The following is a 17,805-nucleotide window of genomic DNA, read 5'->3' as shown; positions in this document are numbered from 1 at the left end:
TGATGTGTGTGTAATCATTGTCAAGATAGATTTCAGCTGTAGGGGTTGATTGGTGCAATGTATAGGATGTGTAGTGATGTGGGATGTGTAGTCCAAATGAATGGCTGGTGAAATAAACAGATGGCTGGAGTCCCCTTAGTGAGTCTTGTGGACACTCTAGCTCAGGGGTGCCCAAACTCGGTCCTGGAGGGGCAGTGTCCTGCAAAATTCAGTTCCAATCACACTCAGACACACCAGGGCTAGCTAATCAAGCTATAAGGCCTTCCAGAAACATCCACGCAGGTGTGTTGAGGCAAGTTGGAGCTAAAATCTGCTGGAGACCGGCCCTCCAGGCCCGAGTTTGGGCTCTAGCTGTTTTCTTCAGATGAAATAGGCCTAAATGTATCTTTTTTCTAGCTTGTTTTACAAGCTCATAATAAATAATGCAGATATGAATGGAAGCAAAAGTTTTAAAATGCCTTATCACTTTAAAATAATAACAGAAATTACAGATAATCCAATAATATGAATGTTTACAACCCTCCAATTTACAACAACTATCAAATAAAAACCAAAAATGGTTTATAATAATAATTTATTATTTATAAAATAATTCAAAATAAAATTCAAATTTTCAAAATTCAAAATTTATATAATAAAGTAAAAAAAAAAAACCAATTCCATTGACCTTAAACTTTTATTAAGTAGGAGTGAGTCAAGAGATGTTATTTTACCAGCGTTAGCATGACAGCACAGTTTTTTCATGACAGCTACACTATTGCAAGCAGCAGGAACATATGTAGTACACAGAAATGTCATCACTGCATGTTATTTGAGCAACTTTTGCTTTTGAGGTTCATGCATAGATACATTTTTGTGTAGATGAGTGAAATATCCACAGAACTGAATATTAGGCTATTTTGAACTCTCTTTCGGTTGAGAGAGCTAATTTCATCTAAAATTAGCATTTTTTCTCAGACTGTTGTGTGCCGTTTCAGTAATTTTACTCATAGTGCAAAGAATAGGTTATTTTCACTGCTTTTAAAGTAAAATAACTGAACATGAATATAGGGGGCTGAGAAAAACAGACATTTTAGAAAAAAATTCAGATGAAATTTAGAGGTTTTTGCATCTGAACTCTTCATATTTTTAGAACTTTTTGATAGTGAAACTTGAAACTAAAATAACTAAAACTAAACATAACAAATATATTAAAACTATATAGACACACAAAAGTTATACAAATGACTTAAACACAACAAAATTACTAAATATTTTCTTAAATAATGTACTAATTATTTAAAAAATATGTTTGTCTTTGAACTTCAAACTTAAAATTTAAAATGGAAATTGCCTGTGAAACCTACAAATGAGATAAGAGACAAGTTAACTATGCTTATGACTTATGGCTTATGACAAGAACATCTACTCATAACCCTGACATGCATAATGCTTTTCATGCTTTTAAAATGATGGTGAGAACGGACACAAATAGTAAACAAGCCTTGGGGTGAAAAATTATGCAACAGGTGTTTGTGTCGCTGGCCAGTCAATGTAAACACAAGTGAAGGTAATGATGGGTGAATGAGCAGCTGGCAAACTTCCCTCTTCAGGGCGCCTCACTTATTTATTTGTTCTTATGATTTATTCATCTTGATATCTTTATTTCATGGCTGCTGCTGCTGCTGTAGAGTGCAGACAGTCACAGGGACAGGTGCTCATAGCAGAATGCAGCTCACATGTACAGTTTATGTTACACGAAGACGCTCTTATCCTACATGCATGTTGGGCAGGATTGAAGTCAAGTTATAAGCAATATTTAATATTTTTTATGAATGCCCTTCTACTATATGACAGGAATATTTAAGTTGTTACGGGACGGCGTATTAGCCTGCATAATTTACAAATTATACACAGCATATACACTCACCGGCCACTTTTTTAGGTACACCTGTCATAAAGCACAGTTTATCTCAGACTGGTTTCTTGAACATGACAATGAGTTCACTGTTCTCAAATGGCTCTCACAGTCACCAGATCTCAATCCAATAGAGCACCTTTGTGATGTGGTGAGAAGGGAGATTCGCATCATGGATGTGCAGCCAACAAATCTGCAGCAACTGCGTGATGCTGTCATGTGGACCAAAATCTCTGAGGAATATTCCCAGTACCTTGTTGAATCTATGCCACAAAGAATTAAGGCAGTTCAGAAGGCAAAAGGTGGTCCAACCCGGTACTAGTAAGATGTACCTAATAAAGTGGCCAGTGAGTGTATAATATTACTTTAAAGTGACACTGTTTTTATAATAATCTACTTCAAAATAGTTTTATCTTTGAATATACAGACAACTGTAATAACTAACTTAATAAGTGGCATTATAGTTCACCAGAAGTGGCCTGATCATAAAACATACAGTAGCTTTTAATTAGTTTAGAATTGTTACAATCTTCAGGTCTAAAATAATTATGATGCGTCATGCACAGAACTAAATTTATCTCATCAAATTAGTGATTTTAATTGATTTCATCAAGTTTTACTATAATCATGACAATTGTGATACATTTAGTTTTATCGTGCCACACTGTAAAAAATGCAGGGTTCCACATAATTCATGTATGTTGTTCCAACACAAATCGATTAAGTTAACTTAACACTTTTAACAAGTGTATCTGTATTGAACATAACAAAATAAGTTGTCCAAAGAAATCTGAAAATATTATTGAGTGCAAGGGACTTTTTGGGATGCTTATATTAAATATGCAGAGTGTTTTTGTTTGCTTTGGTGCCAGGTTTGCCATCAAGCCATGTTAATTTCTGACCCTGGTGGGCATACATTTCTTGCTAATGGGCAGGCAGGAATTGCACAGCTGTAACATCTCTAAATGTAGCACAAACTAAGTAAAAACCACAGAGAAACATCCTTCACTAGTTATGCCTGCAACAGAGGTTTTAGTTGATCATTTATTTCTTCTAGTGTTTCATCATTAAACACAGATAATATACTAAACTTCAACTCTGTCTTTACTGCTGTAATATGTCCAGACTTGAAATGCAGAGGCACTCTCAGAAATAAAGGTACAACCCCAAATCAGAAAAAGATGAGCAATGGCAACATTACAGTGGTAAATTTGGTAAAATAGTAATTTACTGTTCAAACTTTTTTGAAAAAGTGTTGCAAGCACCAAAATTGGATGTGGATATAAAAAAACAATGTGGATATGTGTTTATAAAAAACAATAAAAATCATGAGGAACACGTTAAATAATGTTTGTTGTATTATCTGCAATGAAATACAAGTCAAAGTATATTTAGAAATGACTGCTTTATTTTTTATTTGCGATTTTTCATACTGGCCCAATTTTTTCTGATTTGGAGTTGTAAATATTAGAACCTAAAAATTTCAAGAACCCTTTACACGTTTTACCTATTAATATGTACAATTGAGATACATGTATGGACTCTTTAGGTACAAAAGTGTGCCTTTTGAAAGCAAACCGCCCCAGTGAAAGCTCTCTTACCTTTATTTCCGAGAGTGTATGGTAGATTGGTGCATTCAGTAAAAACAAAATAACAGCCTAAATAACAAACTCTGTCTACCAACCTGATAAAAAAATGTATATAATGTGTTCATAATATATTGCAGAAGACTTCTGGTGCTCTTGATGTGTGAGATGGGTTGGGTTAGGGACAGATTTGGTGGTATGGGTAGGTTTAAGGGTGGGTTAAGGCAGGGGTTTTCAACCTTTTAGGACACCCCAAGTTTGTCCAATTTCACAAATTCACCACGTCAAGTTCACAGAGTCCTGACGATGTGGTTGAGTCAAACATTGAACATGTTTACATGGACACCAGTACACAGATTTTAATATAAGACAATACTCTGATTAAGAGTCTACCATGTAAACAGCGATTTTTAATTACCTCGGTCAGACTAAAGTCATAATTGAACTAAACAGAAATGGAATTAAGACATGTGGAGTCTGAATATAAGTGGCATTTTTGAAGTAAACAACACCATTTAGGACTTTTAGCCGGATTTTGACACAAGATCCACACACATGGCTGTCCGTAAAGGACTGCAGACATACACAGTGCAAACTGCGGAAGTTTATTTCTATCAATTCAGCCTGCGGTATTAAATTCTATTAAAACAACACTTCCAGCAGTCCTCACTCCATTCTTGCATTCAATACATTCTGTTTGTCATGGGAGCAAGAATGAAATGTTTATGAGTGAAAGTGAAACTCTCAATAGATTTACTGTCATTTATTTTACAAAGCACACAGTCCATTTTATTTGTATATATTTTACTGGAATGCATTAACACTACAGGTGCCTGATAGTAAGCTGTGGAACTAACGTTAATCAGATTCACTCTAGTGAACGCATAAAACTCGCCATCATAATTTACTTAACTGCATGCCTCAAATTATTGCGCCCCCTTAATATGTGTTGGGGATTGTAAAGGATTGACAACAATGTAATTACAGATATACTTACATTCAGGTATTTAACCAATCATAAGTACAATGCAATACATGTATTTACACACTAAGTACATTGTAATAAATGATTCATTTAATTGTAAATACATGGTAGTTAAGGCCACCTAATATTATGTTGGACAAAATAATTTAATATAGTCAAATATAATGTCATGAAAAGACTTCTGGGAATATAAATGGAGTGTTTTTAACAATACATTATGCAGGTTTTATTTGCAAACACTGTGAATGTGATTGTTTTACAATAGGGCTTCTTGCTTTAGCATTTTTACAATGTTTATGTGTACAAAGCAATGCATTTCCCTCCCTAAAGGTAAAAAGTGGTTCCTGTGTATACCATAAGCACTTTGAATATGGAGATATGAAAATGAGATTTGAAAGCCACAGCGGAGGGGAACATTTTCAGTCCGTAATGATTAAAATTTGCATTTGTGTTGCATCGAAGAAACAGAATCACTTTTGGAGCAGCATGAGGGTAATAAATAATGAAAGCACGAGTAAATAATAGCAGAATTTTCATTTTTTGGGTGAACTGTTCTCCTGCATGTATTCTCCTCTGTGTATTTTCCTATTTTTGGCTCTGCTACTCTGCTTTTACTTTGCTCTCTTTTTTTCCTCCTTTTTATAGCCACCAGGCCCAGACAACCTGCTGGGACCATCCAAAGATGACTGAATTATACCAGGCTCTGGGTGAGGCAATTAAACACAATTAAACTGTGCTCTTATAGCTTCTTTTGTGTCAGCCTCCCACTGGGGAACCGTAGTGTGGACACACACAAGCTCAAATACACCAGCCGAGCTCCATTTCTTTACCTGAACCACTAATTATAGCCTAATATTTCATCCCACCCCAGAGATGTGGACAGCTCTCTCGTTAACCCGAGGGCAGCTGGGCCAACCACATGATTGCTTTGCCAGTTTCTAATTAATAATGATTAAAGGACGTTTGTTGTGTGTGTTAATCTGATGTGATGTGGCACAGGTTGTCCAAACACGCCAGCATGAGCATAAACTGTTCAAGCCCAACAGAGTGACACATTAAGCTTGTTTACATGCATCCCAATACATGAACCACAATCTCAAAGATCAGCTTATTGAAATAACCTGTTGTCTTGGTTCTTGTCAGTTTAGTTTTATGTTTAAAACATTTTTGATAGTTGCATATTTAAATTGAGTATGTGGTTACTTATGATAACTTGTGTGATAACTTTTTTTTAAACGTTTTGTCAGTTTAGTTGCTAATTGAGTTCAGTCATACAAAAATGTACGATTTAAAAAAAGAGGCGTGGCAGCCACCCCGCCCCCAAACCCAACCGTCATTGGTGGTTAGGCAAATCGTACAAAATTGTGCGAATGACATCATACGAATTCATACAAATTACCTACTAAATCAAAAAGTTACAAATTGCTGTGAGATTTTGTTGGTAATTTGCTATGTTGGTGGTCTTAAAAGATTAATGGTTTATGTGTTGATTTATTATTGACTGAAGCACTTCTATTTGATGAGAACACACTTTTATTATATTTGATAAAGAACGTTTTTTCAGTATATTTCCTCCTTCTCTTTCTGAATGTGCTTAAATCTACAGTAAGGATGTGTTCCTGTCACATATCTCACATGTGCACTTCAATAAACTGCTTAATAAAAAGCTTGTTTTTACTACTCTCCAGTTAAACAGTTGAGCTTGACTATGTTTGAACCCATTCAGCTGATCCCCGGGAGCACTTTTAGCTTAGCTTAGCTTAGCTCAGTATAAATAATTGAATTGAACAGCGGATGGGAGAGCAGGGTGGTTAAGGAGTTGGATTAGGATCAGATTTCAGAGTTTTCGAATCCGGCGTGTTCCGGCACAAATTAAGCCCTGGATTAGACTATTAGCACCTGCTCAAAAATTACAGAAGAGTCTTGATGATTTTCCTATTTAAGACCCCGTTTACACTAATACATTTTAGTTTTAAAATGCATAAGTTTTGAAAACGCTGAAGATGCTGTTTTCATTCTAAAACGCTGCCACTCCATGTCAGTGTGGGTGAGAGAAAACGGAGATATCTGAAAAATGGAGGCAGGGTTGCAGACATTCACCTGTCTGATTGAGGCTTTTTCCTCAATATTAAGTAGCCTACGCACAGTTCAGTCTTGCATCCTCTCCTTGTAAGTTCAGACCTTTCAAGTTTGTTATGGAAAACAAGTCAATATACAGAATGTACATGGTACATTAATTACATTAATTAGATTCAAAGACCGAAGTCGGGAATATGTTGTTAGATAGAGACAACAAGATGATTTAAATATCAAGTTTAACAAATATAGTGAAATTAGATCCAGCCGTAGATCCTTAATAAACAGTCCGACGAGCACAGCTCTCATCTGGGTAGGTATGCTGCAGTGCATGCCAGAGTGTGTGTGTGTGTGTGTGTGTGTGTGTGTGTGTGTGTGTGTGTGTGTGTGTGTGTGTGTGTGTGTGTGTGTGCGTGCGTGCGTGCGTGCGTGCGTGCGTGCGTGCGTGCGTGCGTGCGTGCGTGCGTGCGTGCGTGCGTCTGTGTGTGTGTGTGTGTGTGTGTGTGTGTCTGTCTGTCTGTCTGTCTGTGTGTGTGTGTGTGTGTGTGTGTGTGTGTGTGTGTGTGTGTGTGTGTGCACGCTCATGTGATGTGCGTTTTCAGTGGTGTGGTGTAGACGGAGAGCTGTTCAGAAATGCTGGGTAAAATACTAATGTGGACACGGATCATTTTCATTCTAAAACACCGTTATAAAACTAAAGCGTATTAAAATGGGGCCTAAAGCTTGACTCTAAGTTACTATTTTCTTGGCCAAAATGGCTATGAACTATATTCTGTATAATATCATTACGCCTGCTGCAGCTATGGTACAGCAGCAAATTTTCTTAAATTATAATGCTACAATGAGAGTTTAATTCCTGTCTACCTGTAAAATAGAAAGCCTTCTCTTTCCTTTAGTCCTAGTACACAATGTAAGTACAGAAGAGTCAAGTTTTAAACTGAAAAATTATCAGAACTCTTTAGTTGTTTTTGATTGCGATGCAAATGGTCTAATCCGAGTCAATGGTTTTTGCTAAGTGCTTCCGCCAGACCCAGAGATTTGCTGACTGAATTTAAAAATTAAAGAACTCATCTGTTTAACTCTTGGGAGTTGTAAAATGAAAATATTTCCAAAAAAAAAGTGGAGTTACAAAGTTACATGCTTTGTAAAATCAGCATAAAGGGCAAAAATGTTGCTTTGATGATTTCCTACTATACTTACTAAACCGTACCTCATTAAATGAAAATCAGACTAACATGCTTACATAACTATATGCATTGCTTGATTATTAAACAAAAACAACACGGGCTCATTCTGAAAACTTAGTTTCGTGGATGTTTCTGGAAACCTCGAAATATGTCCAAAGGAGGTACGTACTTTTGCAGTTTTTGTTTTTGCGAGAGGCCACTGTGTTCTTTTTCGCATCTCAAATTTCTCTTTCGAGTGCCTGCGATGTTTTCACGTAAATCCACTAGAGGCTGCTGTCGACCGACCGTCTGTCTGACTAACTGAATGGCCGACTGACCAATCAACTGACCCACCCTATACCCACCCAATTTTATCAATTGACCCGCGCACCCACTTACTTTCCTGAATCCAACCGGCGATTTACAAAAGCCGTCCAGAAAAAGAAAAGCCCTCATCTGATTTTTACTCCGTTTTTGGGTTTTACCACATTCTAACCCTGTTATTCACTTTTTTAAAAAAATTTCGGATTCTGTTTTGGTCTTATTTGATTTCTTGATTTTGGAGTCCGTTGATGTACACAACAAGCTAACTGGACAAACTGGTTGCGGCGTCCACATGGAGGTAAGCGGTCAGCTGGTAAACGCGAAAAGGAACAGCGTCATACCGCCCTGTAGCATTTCCTTAAAAATGAAATGAATGAGCCTGTCAAAAAAGAAAATTTACTCACTCTTTGCTCCCTGTCAAGTGGTTGTAAACCTTTGAGTTTCTTTCTTCTATTGAAAACAAAAGAAGACATTTTGAAGAAAGCTGAAAACCTGTAACCATTGACCTCCATAGTAGGAAAAACAAATAAGTCGAGGATTACAGGTTTTCAGCATTATTCAAAATATCTTCTATTGTGTTCAACAGACATAAGAACAAATAAAGGGTGAGTAAATGGTGACAGAATTTTCATTTTTGAGTGAACAATCCATGTAGGAACGTGGGTGTAAACGCACTCACCACTTCCTCTCTGTCATGTTAAAGATCAGCTATTTCTTTGCTATTTTTTTCAGTCCTCATTCATGATATTCTCTTGATGAAATGACATCTCCCCTGCTGCTCTCTCTCACAGCGGACCTGAACAACATCAAGTTCTCTGCATACCGGACGGCCATGAAGCTGAGGCACGTGCAGAAGGCTTTAAGATGTATGTAAAAAGCAGTTCCCATGCTGGTTTGCCCTTTTCCTTTCCTGCTCTTTGAGCACAAGTCATTGATTATTCGCGTTCTGTGCCGGCCCTGCTGTGTGCTTCTGATCTGTCTTTTTCATTAGAGCCCAGTGATTTTTATGCAGCTTAATTAAGCTTAATAATTGGTGTGATTGTACTTCTTCGGGGGTGGTAATTAAGAAGTCTGCATAACGAATTAACCACTGTTCCCCCTGTGACACGCTTTGCGGATGGAGGTTTATCTGCCACTGTCCAGACAGACAAGTGTATTTTAGGCTTTTAGGAACTGGTAAAACATCAACCTTTGTACGATGAAATATTGATTATGTGTTGCAGGCATTTCTTCAGAGTGCACGGCCACTTATAAATGCCTGCCAACTTTAAAAGATGCTAGGAAAAATTAGTCTAAGTGTACAGTATAGCAGGGGCCTATGTGGACAGTATGTGTGTGTGAACAGGCTTATGTGGTTTACAGGCACAATGTTGTGAAATGACATGGATATGACCAAGTTATAGTCTATTATAGTGGTCTACAGGGACACACTGCATGTTCCTGTAATACAAAATGCTGAAAAATCATACTCAGGGGAATTTTATAAATTCAAATTTGCTACCATTGTCCTGGGTAGGTTGGTATGATAGGAGCAGAGCCATATAATAAGTGGTTTTAATGTATAAAAGACATTAAGTCTATAAAGTGTGCCTGTAAACCATGTATAAAAGTATATGTGTGTTTGTGTGTGTTACAAAGATGAGGTTGCCATTTTGATGTCCACTCTACGGTTAATTAGGAAGTGATTTTACACTATCTGACAAAAGTCTTGTAGTTTTTCCCAGTTGTAAGAGCAACAAATAATAACTTGACTTCTATGATCATTTGGTAAAGTGGCAGAAGGTAGATTTTTCTGATGGATCATCTGTTGAACTGCATCCCAATCATCACACATACTGCAGAAGACCTATTGGAACTAGCATGGAGCCAAGATTCTCACAGAAATCATGGTTTGGGGTTGCATTTACTATGAATAAATGCAAGAGATCTGGATGGCAACATCAACAGCCTGAGGTATCAAGACATTTGTGCTGCCCATTACATTACAAACCACAGGAGAGGGCAGATTCTTTAGCAGGATAATGCTCCTTCTCATATTTCAGCCTCCACATTCAAGTTCCTGAAAGCAAAAAAAGGTCAAGGTGCTCCAGGATTGGCCAGCCCAGTCATCAGACATGAACATTATTGAGCATGTCTGGGGTAAAATGAAGGAGGAGGCATTGAAGATAAATCCAAAGAATCATTATGAACTCTGGGAGTCATTGCAGAGATGTGTGGATGCAGTCGTCCAATGTCATAAGTAGGCCGACATGGAATCTGCACGCGCAGAATTCCGCAGATTTTTTGCAGATTTTCCGCAGATTTCTGCAGATTTTTAGCCCATTATTAATTCTGTTTATTTTACTTGAGTAAATGTGTAAATCTGAATTTATTAAGTTTTTATTCAGTAATTTATTACTTTTTATTTAATATATTAAGGTTTTAGTTATGATACTTCTCTGGATACTCCCAAAATAATTCCGCAGAAATCGGCAGATTTTTACCAAAATTCTCCGCAGAAATAGCAAAAAACGTCAGAAGATTACGTTTAGCCCTGGTCATAAGGGCTCATGCACTATATTAATTGTTTTGCCACTGCACCATAACTTTTTTTTGCTTTACTAAGCAAAATCAGATCTTACTGTCCTAATTAAATAATTAAAAATCAAGGCATGTTCATATTTTATTTTGGTAAAATAAGCCTAATCTAGAGGCCTTTGCCTTTTATGTAAGCCACTTCTGATACCAAATGATCAACTACTGTAGAAGTCAAGTTTAATTTATTAAATTATTTGTTGTTCCTAAAACTTGAATAGGAAATAAGATGTCTATCAGGAAGTGTATGTACTAAGAAAGCATAAGCTAAGTACGAGTAAAGTGTCTAAAGGTTCATATAACAAGTTTAGGAGAAATAATGTTTCATTGCTGTTGATATATAAATAAAATGCTACATACTTTAAAAAGTTTCTAAAACAAACAATGTTCAGAGTAATTTTATTATATTTTCAATGATTGAAAAATATTTTGACAGAGAAGTAAAATAGTGCAGCAGTATAAAGATTTAAAATGACAATTAATTAGTACGGAGTCTTTTAATTTGTCAGTAAATTATTCCTGTTTTAAACAGACTTCAGGCTGATTTTTATTTACATTCCTGTTGGAAGAATAGTGACTGTATCAGACCTTCATTGTTTGATGCCTGAATAGCCCCTTTTTTGTCTTTGACCCAGTTGGTTTGCATTTTACAGTTTAATTTGACACTGAAAGCTTTTATTATTCAAGGATTTAAAACTCCACGCTTCTACTTTTCTACATATTTTCTGCAAACAAAATGTGTTTTTATTTTGACAGCAATTACAAAAACATGCAAAAGTGATGAAGAGAATGCTTGTCCTTGAAAAGTTCACATCTTTGAAAAGACATTCCCAAAATACAGAAACATTTTGTACAGAAACACACACACTCATCTGGTTTGCTATCCTGGTGAGGAATCTCTATAGATATAATGATGCTTATACTTTACAGACATTATATTCTATCCCCCTACCCCTAAACCCATCCCTCATAAAAAACATTCTGCATATTTACATCTCCGGTTCCCCCCCAGTCCAAAGACATGAGCTGTAGGTGAATTGAATAAGCAAAATTGGCTGTAGTGTATTACCCGCTGGAAGCTGGAAGGGCATTCGCTGTGTAAAACATTCATTAATTTTCTTTTTGGCATAGTCCCTTTATTAATCCGGGGTCGCCACAGCAGAATGAACTGCCAACTTGTATGTTTTACACAGCGGATGCCCTTCCAGCCTCAACCCAGTACTGGGAAACACCTATACACTCTTGCATAGGGCCAATTTAGCTCATTCAATTTACCTTCGTATATCGCATGTCTTTGGACTTGTGAGGGAAACCGAAGCACCTGCAGGAAACCCACGCCAACATGGGGAGAACATGCAAACTCCATACAGAAATGTCAAATGACCCAGCCAGGGATTGAACCAGCGACCTTCTTGCTGTGAGGAGATTGTGCTACCCACTGCGCCACCGTGACGCCCTGCGTAAAACATAGGCTGGATATGCTGCATAGGTGGTTTATTCCACTGTGGCGACCCTTAATGAATAAAGGGACTAAGCCAAAGGAAAATGAATAATTTTTTAGCATGTTAAAATTGAGGTCCTCACAAGTAAAAATTCTGTGTGCATTCAAGTCCCCAGCAGGATATACAAACATACTGATACTGTATACACACACCCAGCTAGTAAAAATAGATATCTGCTTTATCAGTAAGGGTGTTTTAGTTCATTTTGTACATGTGTACTTCCATTTTCTTTATTATTATAGTAAGTAATATACAAGTAATAGGGCTTTAATTGTGTATAGTTTGCTGCATTTGCTTAAGATTACAGTAGTTCTTCATCCATAAGAAACGCAACATTTTTGAATACCGTTACAACTCTAACATCTATATGTACACAAAGAAAAACAGATGGCTCTTGTTTGTAGGCTCATCCTCATCAAGAAAACATGAATAAATTGTCCAGGTTATATAAGCTGGTCGAACCCACTACTAAGCATGTGCATTTCTACATCTCAGCATTGACTTCTTGCATCTATTTTTCTCTCTGATTTCTACTGGTTTGCTAGTCCATGTCATTAACTGAATTAATAACCGGGGCTGCTATAGAAACAGTACAGTTTTGTAAGCCGCCTGGCTCTGATGATTAAGGACGGCTGTATAAAAAGAGCATCCACAAAGGCCTGTTAGTGTCTCAGTCCACCCACCTGACCCCAAAACCACTCTGAAACCATATTTCAGCTCATTATCCAATTAGGATGGCATCAGCATACAGCATTAACCCTATATTTGTTCCAACCACACTAGAGATAGGCAGAGAGAGAGAGAAAATGATGTTAGAGCTTTTAAAACAGATTAGATCAGTGTTTCCCAACCCTGTTTCTAAAGACACACCAACGGTACTCATTTTCAACCTTTTTCTAATCAAAGACACCTGAATAAACTCGTCAGAACATTAGAAGAGACTCCAAAACTTGAAGTTAATGGATCAGATAAGGGAAACATCCTTAATATGTACTATCAATGTGCGTTCAGAAACAGGGTTGGAAAACACTGGATCGGTTCACACTTAATGCAGACACATACAGTACAGTAACGCGAATCTGATCTACTGTATATGTGTGTGTGTGTTTTCTAGTGGACCTGTTTAAACTGAGCAGCGTGGTGGATGTGTTTAGAGAACAGGAGCTGCAGCATGGCGAACACGTGATGGACGTGGTGGAGGTCATTCACGCTCTCACTTCACTCTATGAGAGACTGGAGGAGGAGAGGTCGGTCCTGATCAACATCCCGCTGTGCGTCGATATGTGTCTCAACTGGCTGCTGAATGTTTACGACAGGTACTGACGGTAATGTCACCCACAACCGTTTGACCCAATGATGTCAAACCAACCCTCCTGCTGTCTGCGAGTCGCTCAATGTGGAGATGCTGCAGAAAGGGATGCTTTTTGGGGCACGCAAATTACTAACAGCTGTTTTTGTAAACACGTGGTGAAATTGTAGGGGTTCCTTTTTGATGCAGGATTTATGGGAGTAGAGTATTTAATCTGTCTATTTTAAAGGTGCAGTATTTAGGTTTGACACCCAGTGGTTGAACCAGGTATTGCATTCCTGGATCAAAACAAACGCAAGCACAGGTTGCCAGATTGAGGACCAGCAGGAGCGAGTCTGACGATCGAGCCTAAAGGCTGATTTAAATTGTGCTCTATATAAAAGCAACGGCACACAATAGAAGGAATATTTTCGTATTAAAAAGAGTTTTTGTTCAAACCAACTCCTTGAATATTAGAAACAGCTTGAATTATATTAGAAACAGCTTCAATTTCTAACAGCTAAACAACAGGATAAACCGATAATGATCACCCATAGATATATACATTAGATGTCGCCTACCCTGTTGTTGTCTAATAGAAGGAATGCTCCAATAGAGCTGCCATTTTAGTACAGGGTAGCGGGTTGTTGAAATAAATGCGGGACCAAGCTGTAGTGGAGAACTGTGGCCATCCAGAGCAAGAGAATTACACATATACACACATATCTATGATCGGGAGTTTTCCCGGAGGTCAGTATGCAAATTTTTTTTTAATTACAAAACTTAGAATTTTACATCACTTTTCTACGTTGATGGATAAGTTATCACACAGGCATTCCTGACAAAAAGCTTGTGTTTTTGTGTATGGAAATGTACTATCCAGCCTCCCTGTAAAATTTGATCTAGTCTTCTCCTGCTTTCACTTCTCATACTGACGGAGGGAGCGATTAGTTTGTGAATGAATCTCCGTTATGAACAACTAGCTCATTTAGCTGACTATAATACAAGTTTCTGGCACTGCAGCATCTTGTTGTCATATTTATTTTGCATTGTTTGCTGATTTTATTCAGCAAATCTAGCATTAGCCGACTGTTTAGAGTGAGTTGGTGCTACTTTGCCTAATGGTGAATGCTGTAAGTGACTGTATTATCATCAACGTTACCTGTTTAGCACAAAAGTTCATAACATACAAAAACATAAAAACTAAATCATACTCATGAAATGTTCTGCCTTTGTGCTTTGTTTTCTTTGTTTGCTCATTACTACACTCGTAGACAGTGCTAAAGTCCAGCATCTTCATGTAATAACACTGTCTTGACTAGTGCGGTTGAATATGGCAGCGCTATTGACGCATGCTCAGGGTCCCTATGTGATATCTAGTGTATACATCTATGATGATTAACTCAGGTAAACCTCATGTGCTATATTCAGTGTTAAATGCTAATAATTTGAGTTTGAAGGCCATTTTAAATGACATTTATTGCTAATTTCAAGAGGAGCATGTGATATGATTAATCAGATTATTCCAAACTCACTATAAATAGCCTGTCTAACATTACTCCCTTTTCTTCATCTCTTAAAGAATCCCCTATCCACCCCATCTCCCCCTTTTCATTCTTTATCAGGGGGAGCTCTTGAGAACTACATGTACTCCCTTATTTGATCATTGACCAGGCGGGAGCCCTAGGCTCAGTTATCTCTGAGTTCAGGGTTCTCTTCCAGGGCAGCATGCCAAACCTGCTATTAATATCAAGCAATATCTAAGTTATCTCTTGAGAGATATAAGCTACATAAGTGTCATCACTCCACATAAGCGTAAAGATATTTATAAATAAATGTTTTTAACCAGAATATATCTATATGAATATGATGCATAAACATATATTATTAGGTTTCACTTGGTTACAAGTTCTTGGCATTTGTGTTTTAAAGTAAAATGTTTCTGTCTAATTAGCATAGCACTTACATGTCATTTATTTTTAAATCTCTCACACATATGGAAAAAGCCTTATTTTTCTGTGTGGCACAGTTAAGTAAATTAAATCATGACGACGGCACTGAGTAATCACCAGCAGGCAACTAATCAGGCGGTAGGAGTTAAAAGGCCCACCGCTTGACTCTAAATATCACATTCTGTGCCAAGCTCTTAGTTTAGCCAATGTGTGTTTTTTTAAGATGTATTTATTTATTTATCTATCTATTAACTAGCGAGAACGTGTCTCACATATATACACCAGACTCTTAACTACCTGCTGCTAATGACTGGAAATCAGAGCTCTCACCCTGCGAATAATTGCTAGTAATTGCTTTTTTTGTTTTGCTATAAACACCGAGTGTGAATAAGAATGAGAAGCGTGCAGGAGGATGATAATGACAAGCTCTCAGTCAAACACGAAAGCCAAACAAGGTAGGAAATGTTCCCTTTAGAAGCAATACTGACAGGGGATTTCTTGTTATGCAAAGCAAAAAAAAAAGCACAATCTGCTCGTGTTTGATCAGTTCTCCGGTATATTGTGGGATCTGTACAGCAATCTGTTTAGATTTGCTGCTGAGATCTTGATCTCGAATTCTTCCTGACCCCAGTTTTAGTCTTTTCTGACAGGCTTATCAGCAGCAATGAATGTCAAATGTATTTTCCTGTTAACAGAAGTGCACTGCTATATAAATATCAAAAAATTTGCTGAATAAATACTTGCTGCATCACTGTATTTCGCCCGCCTAGCAGTACCAGCCTCTGGCAGCGTCCTCATTATGGATTCCAATGGCTTGGAGAAAGTTACTCCTCTGGAACTTAATATGTTGACCAGATATCCGTGGTAGCTTGTTATTAAGTGTAGTAGTGAAGCGAGGCAGCTACTTCTGGATACATTCATGGAAGTGTAGTGAGCCTTTCTGTTTTGTCTGGTGCTGTGTTGTGTACTACAGATGTGTATTATCTGAAAGAAACATGTTTTGAATGTGTTTGTGTTTCTTTTTCTAGTGGTCGTAATGGTAAGATGCGAGTGCTGTCCTTCAAGATGGGCCTGGTTATTCTATGCAATGCAGACATCCAGGAGAAGTATAAATGTGAGTAGAGGGCACATTATATTGATATTTTTATCTGCACAAACTGAGTCTTATCTCTATTTTTAGAATTTAATGTGTTTTACTGTATATCAACAAATGTGTTAATTTCGCATCAACAATTTACAGAATCACTTCAATATACATGTAAACATTCTTTTCTAGCCACTCTCCCTCCACCCCAGTCCTACCCTCACAACACAGACCACTTAAATGGACACAATTGTGACACATTGAGCTGATGTGTAAAATAAGAGCAAATAAACAAGTAAATACACTCACTATGTCTAAATTTCCATATTTAAGCATTTTATACAGCGGGTTTAAACAGCTTCACCTTTCATAGCAGATTTACATGGTTTATGAACAATTGACAATAGGGACCTGAACATGATTTTCATTTACATAAATAAATAAGTTGGTATTAGTAACTTACTTTCCAGGGAACTGTTATCTGGAAACCAGGTAATCTGAGTCAGTACTGGAGACTTACCCTGACCAGATCATTTGATTCAATGAGTCTCTAACTGGAGACTCACTCTGACCAAATCATTTGATTCAATGAGTCACTAACTGTAGACTTGCTCTGACCAGATCATTTGAATCAATGAGTCATTAGGTGAAGACTCATTCTGACCAAATAATTAGGATCAAACAGTCATCAACTGGAGACCTACTCTGACTAGATCATATGATTCAGCGAGTCTCTTACTGGAGACTCAATCTGACCAAACTATTTGATTCAATGAGTCAATAACTGCTCTTAATAGACTTGCTCTTACCAGATAATTTGAATTAGTGATTAGTTAACTGGACTTTCACTCCAACCAGATCATTTAAATTAATGAGTCACTTCCTGTAGACTTGCTCTGACTGGATAATTTGAATCTGAAAATAACTCCAACTAGATAATTTGAATCAGTGAGTCACTTTCTGAAGACTCATTCTGAATGGATCATTTAAATCAGTGAGAAGCTCAGTCTGACCAGATCATTTAAATAAATGAATAAGTAACTGGAAACTCATCTTGACTGGATAATTTGAGTCATTAACTGAATACTCGCTCTAACTGAATAATATCAATCAATGAATCACTAACTGGAGACTCACTCTAACCTGATCATTTTAATCAGAAAGTACTCACTCCGACCAGATCATTTGAATCAGTGAGTCATTACATGTATTTTTCATTACCTGACTTGCTTTGACTGAATAATTTATATTTGAAAGTTGTTAACTGGATACTTACTCCAACCGGATAATTTAAATCAGTGAGTCACTTACTGAAGACTCATTCTGAATGGTTAAAATCAGTGAGAAGCTCAGTCTGACCAGATCAATTAA

General features: G+C 37.2%; 1 protein-coding gene across 9 annotated transcripts in view; it reads left to right on the top strand.

Moving 5' to 3' along the window:
• drp2 (dystrophin related protein 2) overlaps window positions 1–17,805 on the top strand; it is a 337,990-nt gene that overhangs the window by 263,692 nt on the left and 56,493 nt on the right. For all 9 annotated transcript variants that reach the window (XR_015506813.1, XR_015506815.1, XR_015506814.1 and 6 more), the window contains 4 exon segments: window positions 5,114–5,175; window positions 8,826–8,900; window positions 13,225–13,426; window positions 16,379–16,464. Coding sequence is in view for 4 of the 9 variants with exons in the window: in XM_087280550.1 (XP_087136676.1) it covers window positions 5,114–5,175; window positions 8,826–8,900; window positions 13,225–13,426; window positions 16,379–16,464 (425 nt within the window). In the remaining 5 variants the exon portion in view is untranslated.

This window comes from Danio rerio, chromosome 14 (genome assembly GCF_052040795.2).
Source record: "Danio rerio strain M-AB ecotype USA chromosome 14, GRCz13ab, whole genome shotgun sequence".
NCBI lineage: Eukaryota > Metazoa > Chordata > Actinopteri > Cypriniformes > Danionidae > Danio > Danio rerio.
This window is presented reverse-complemented; position numbering and strand designations above follow the sequence as displayed.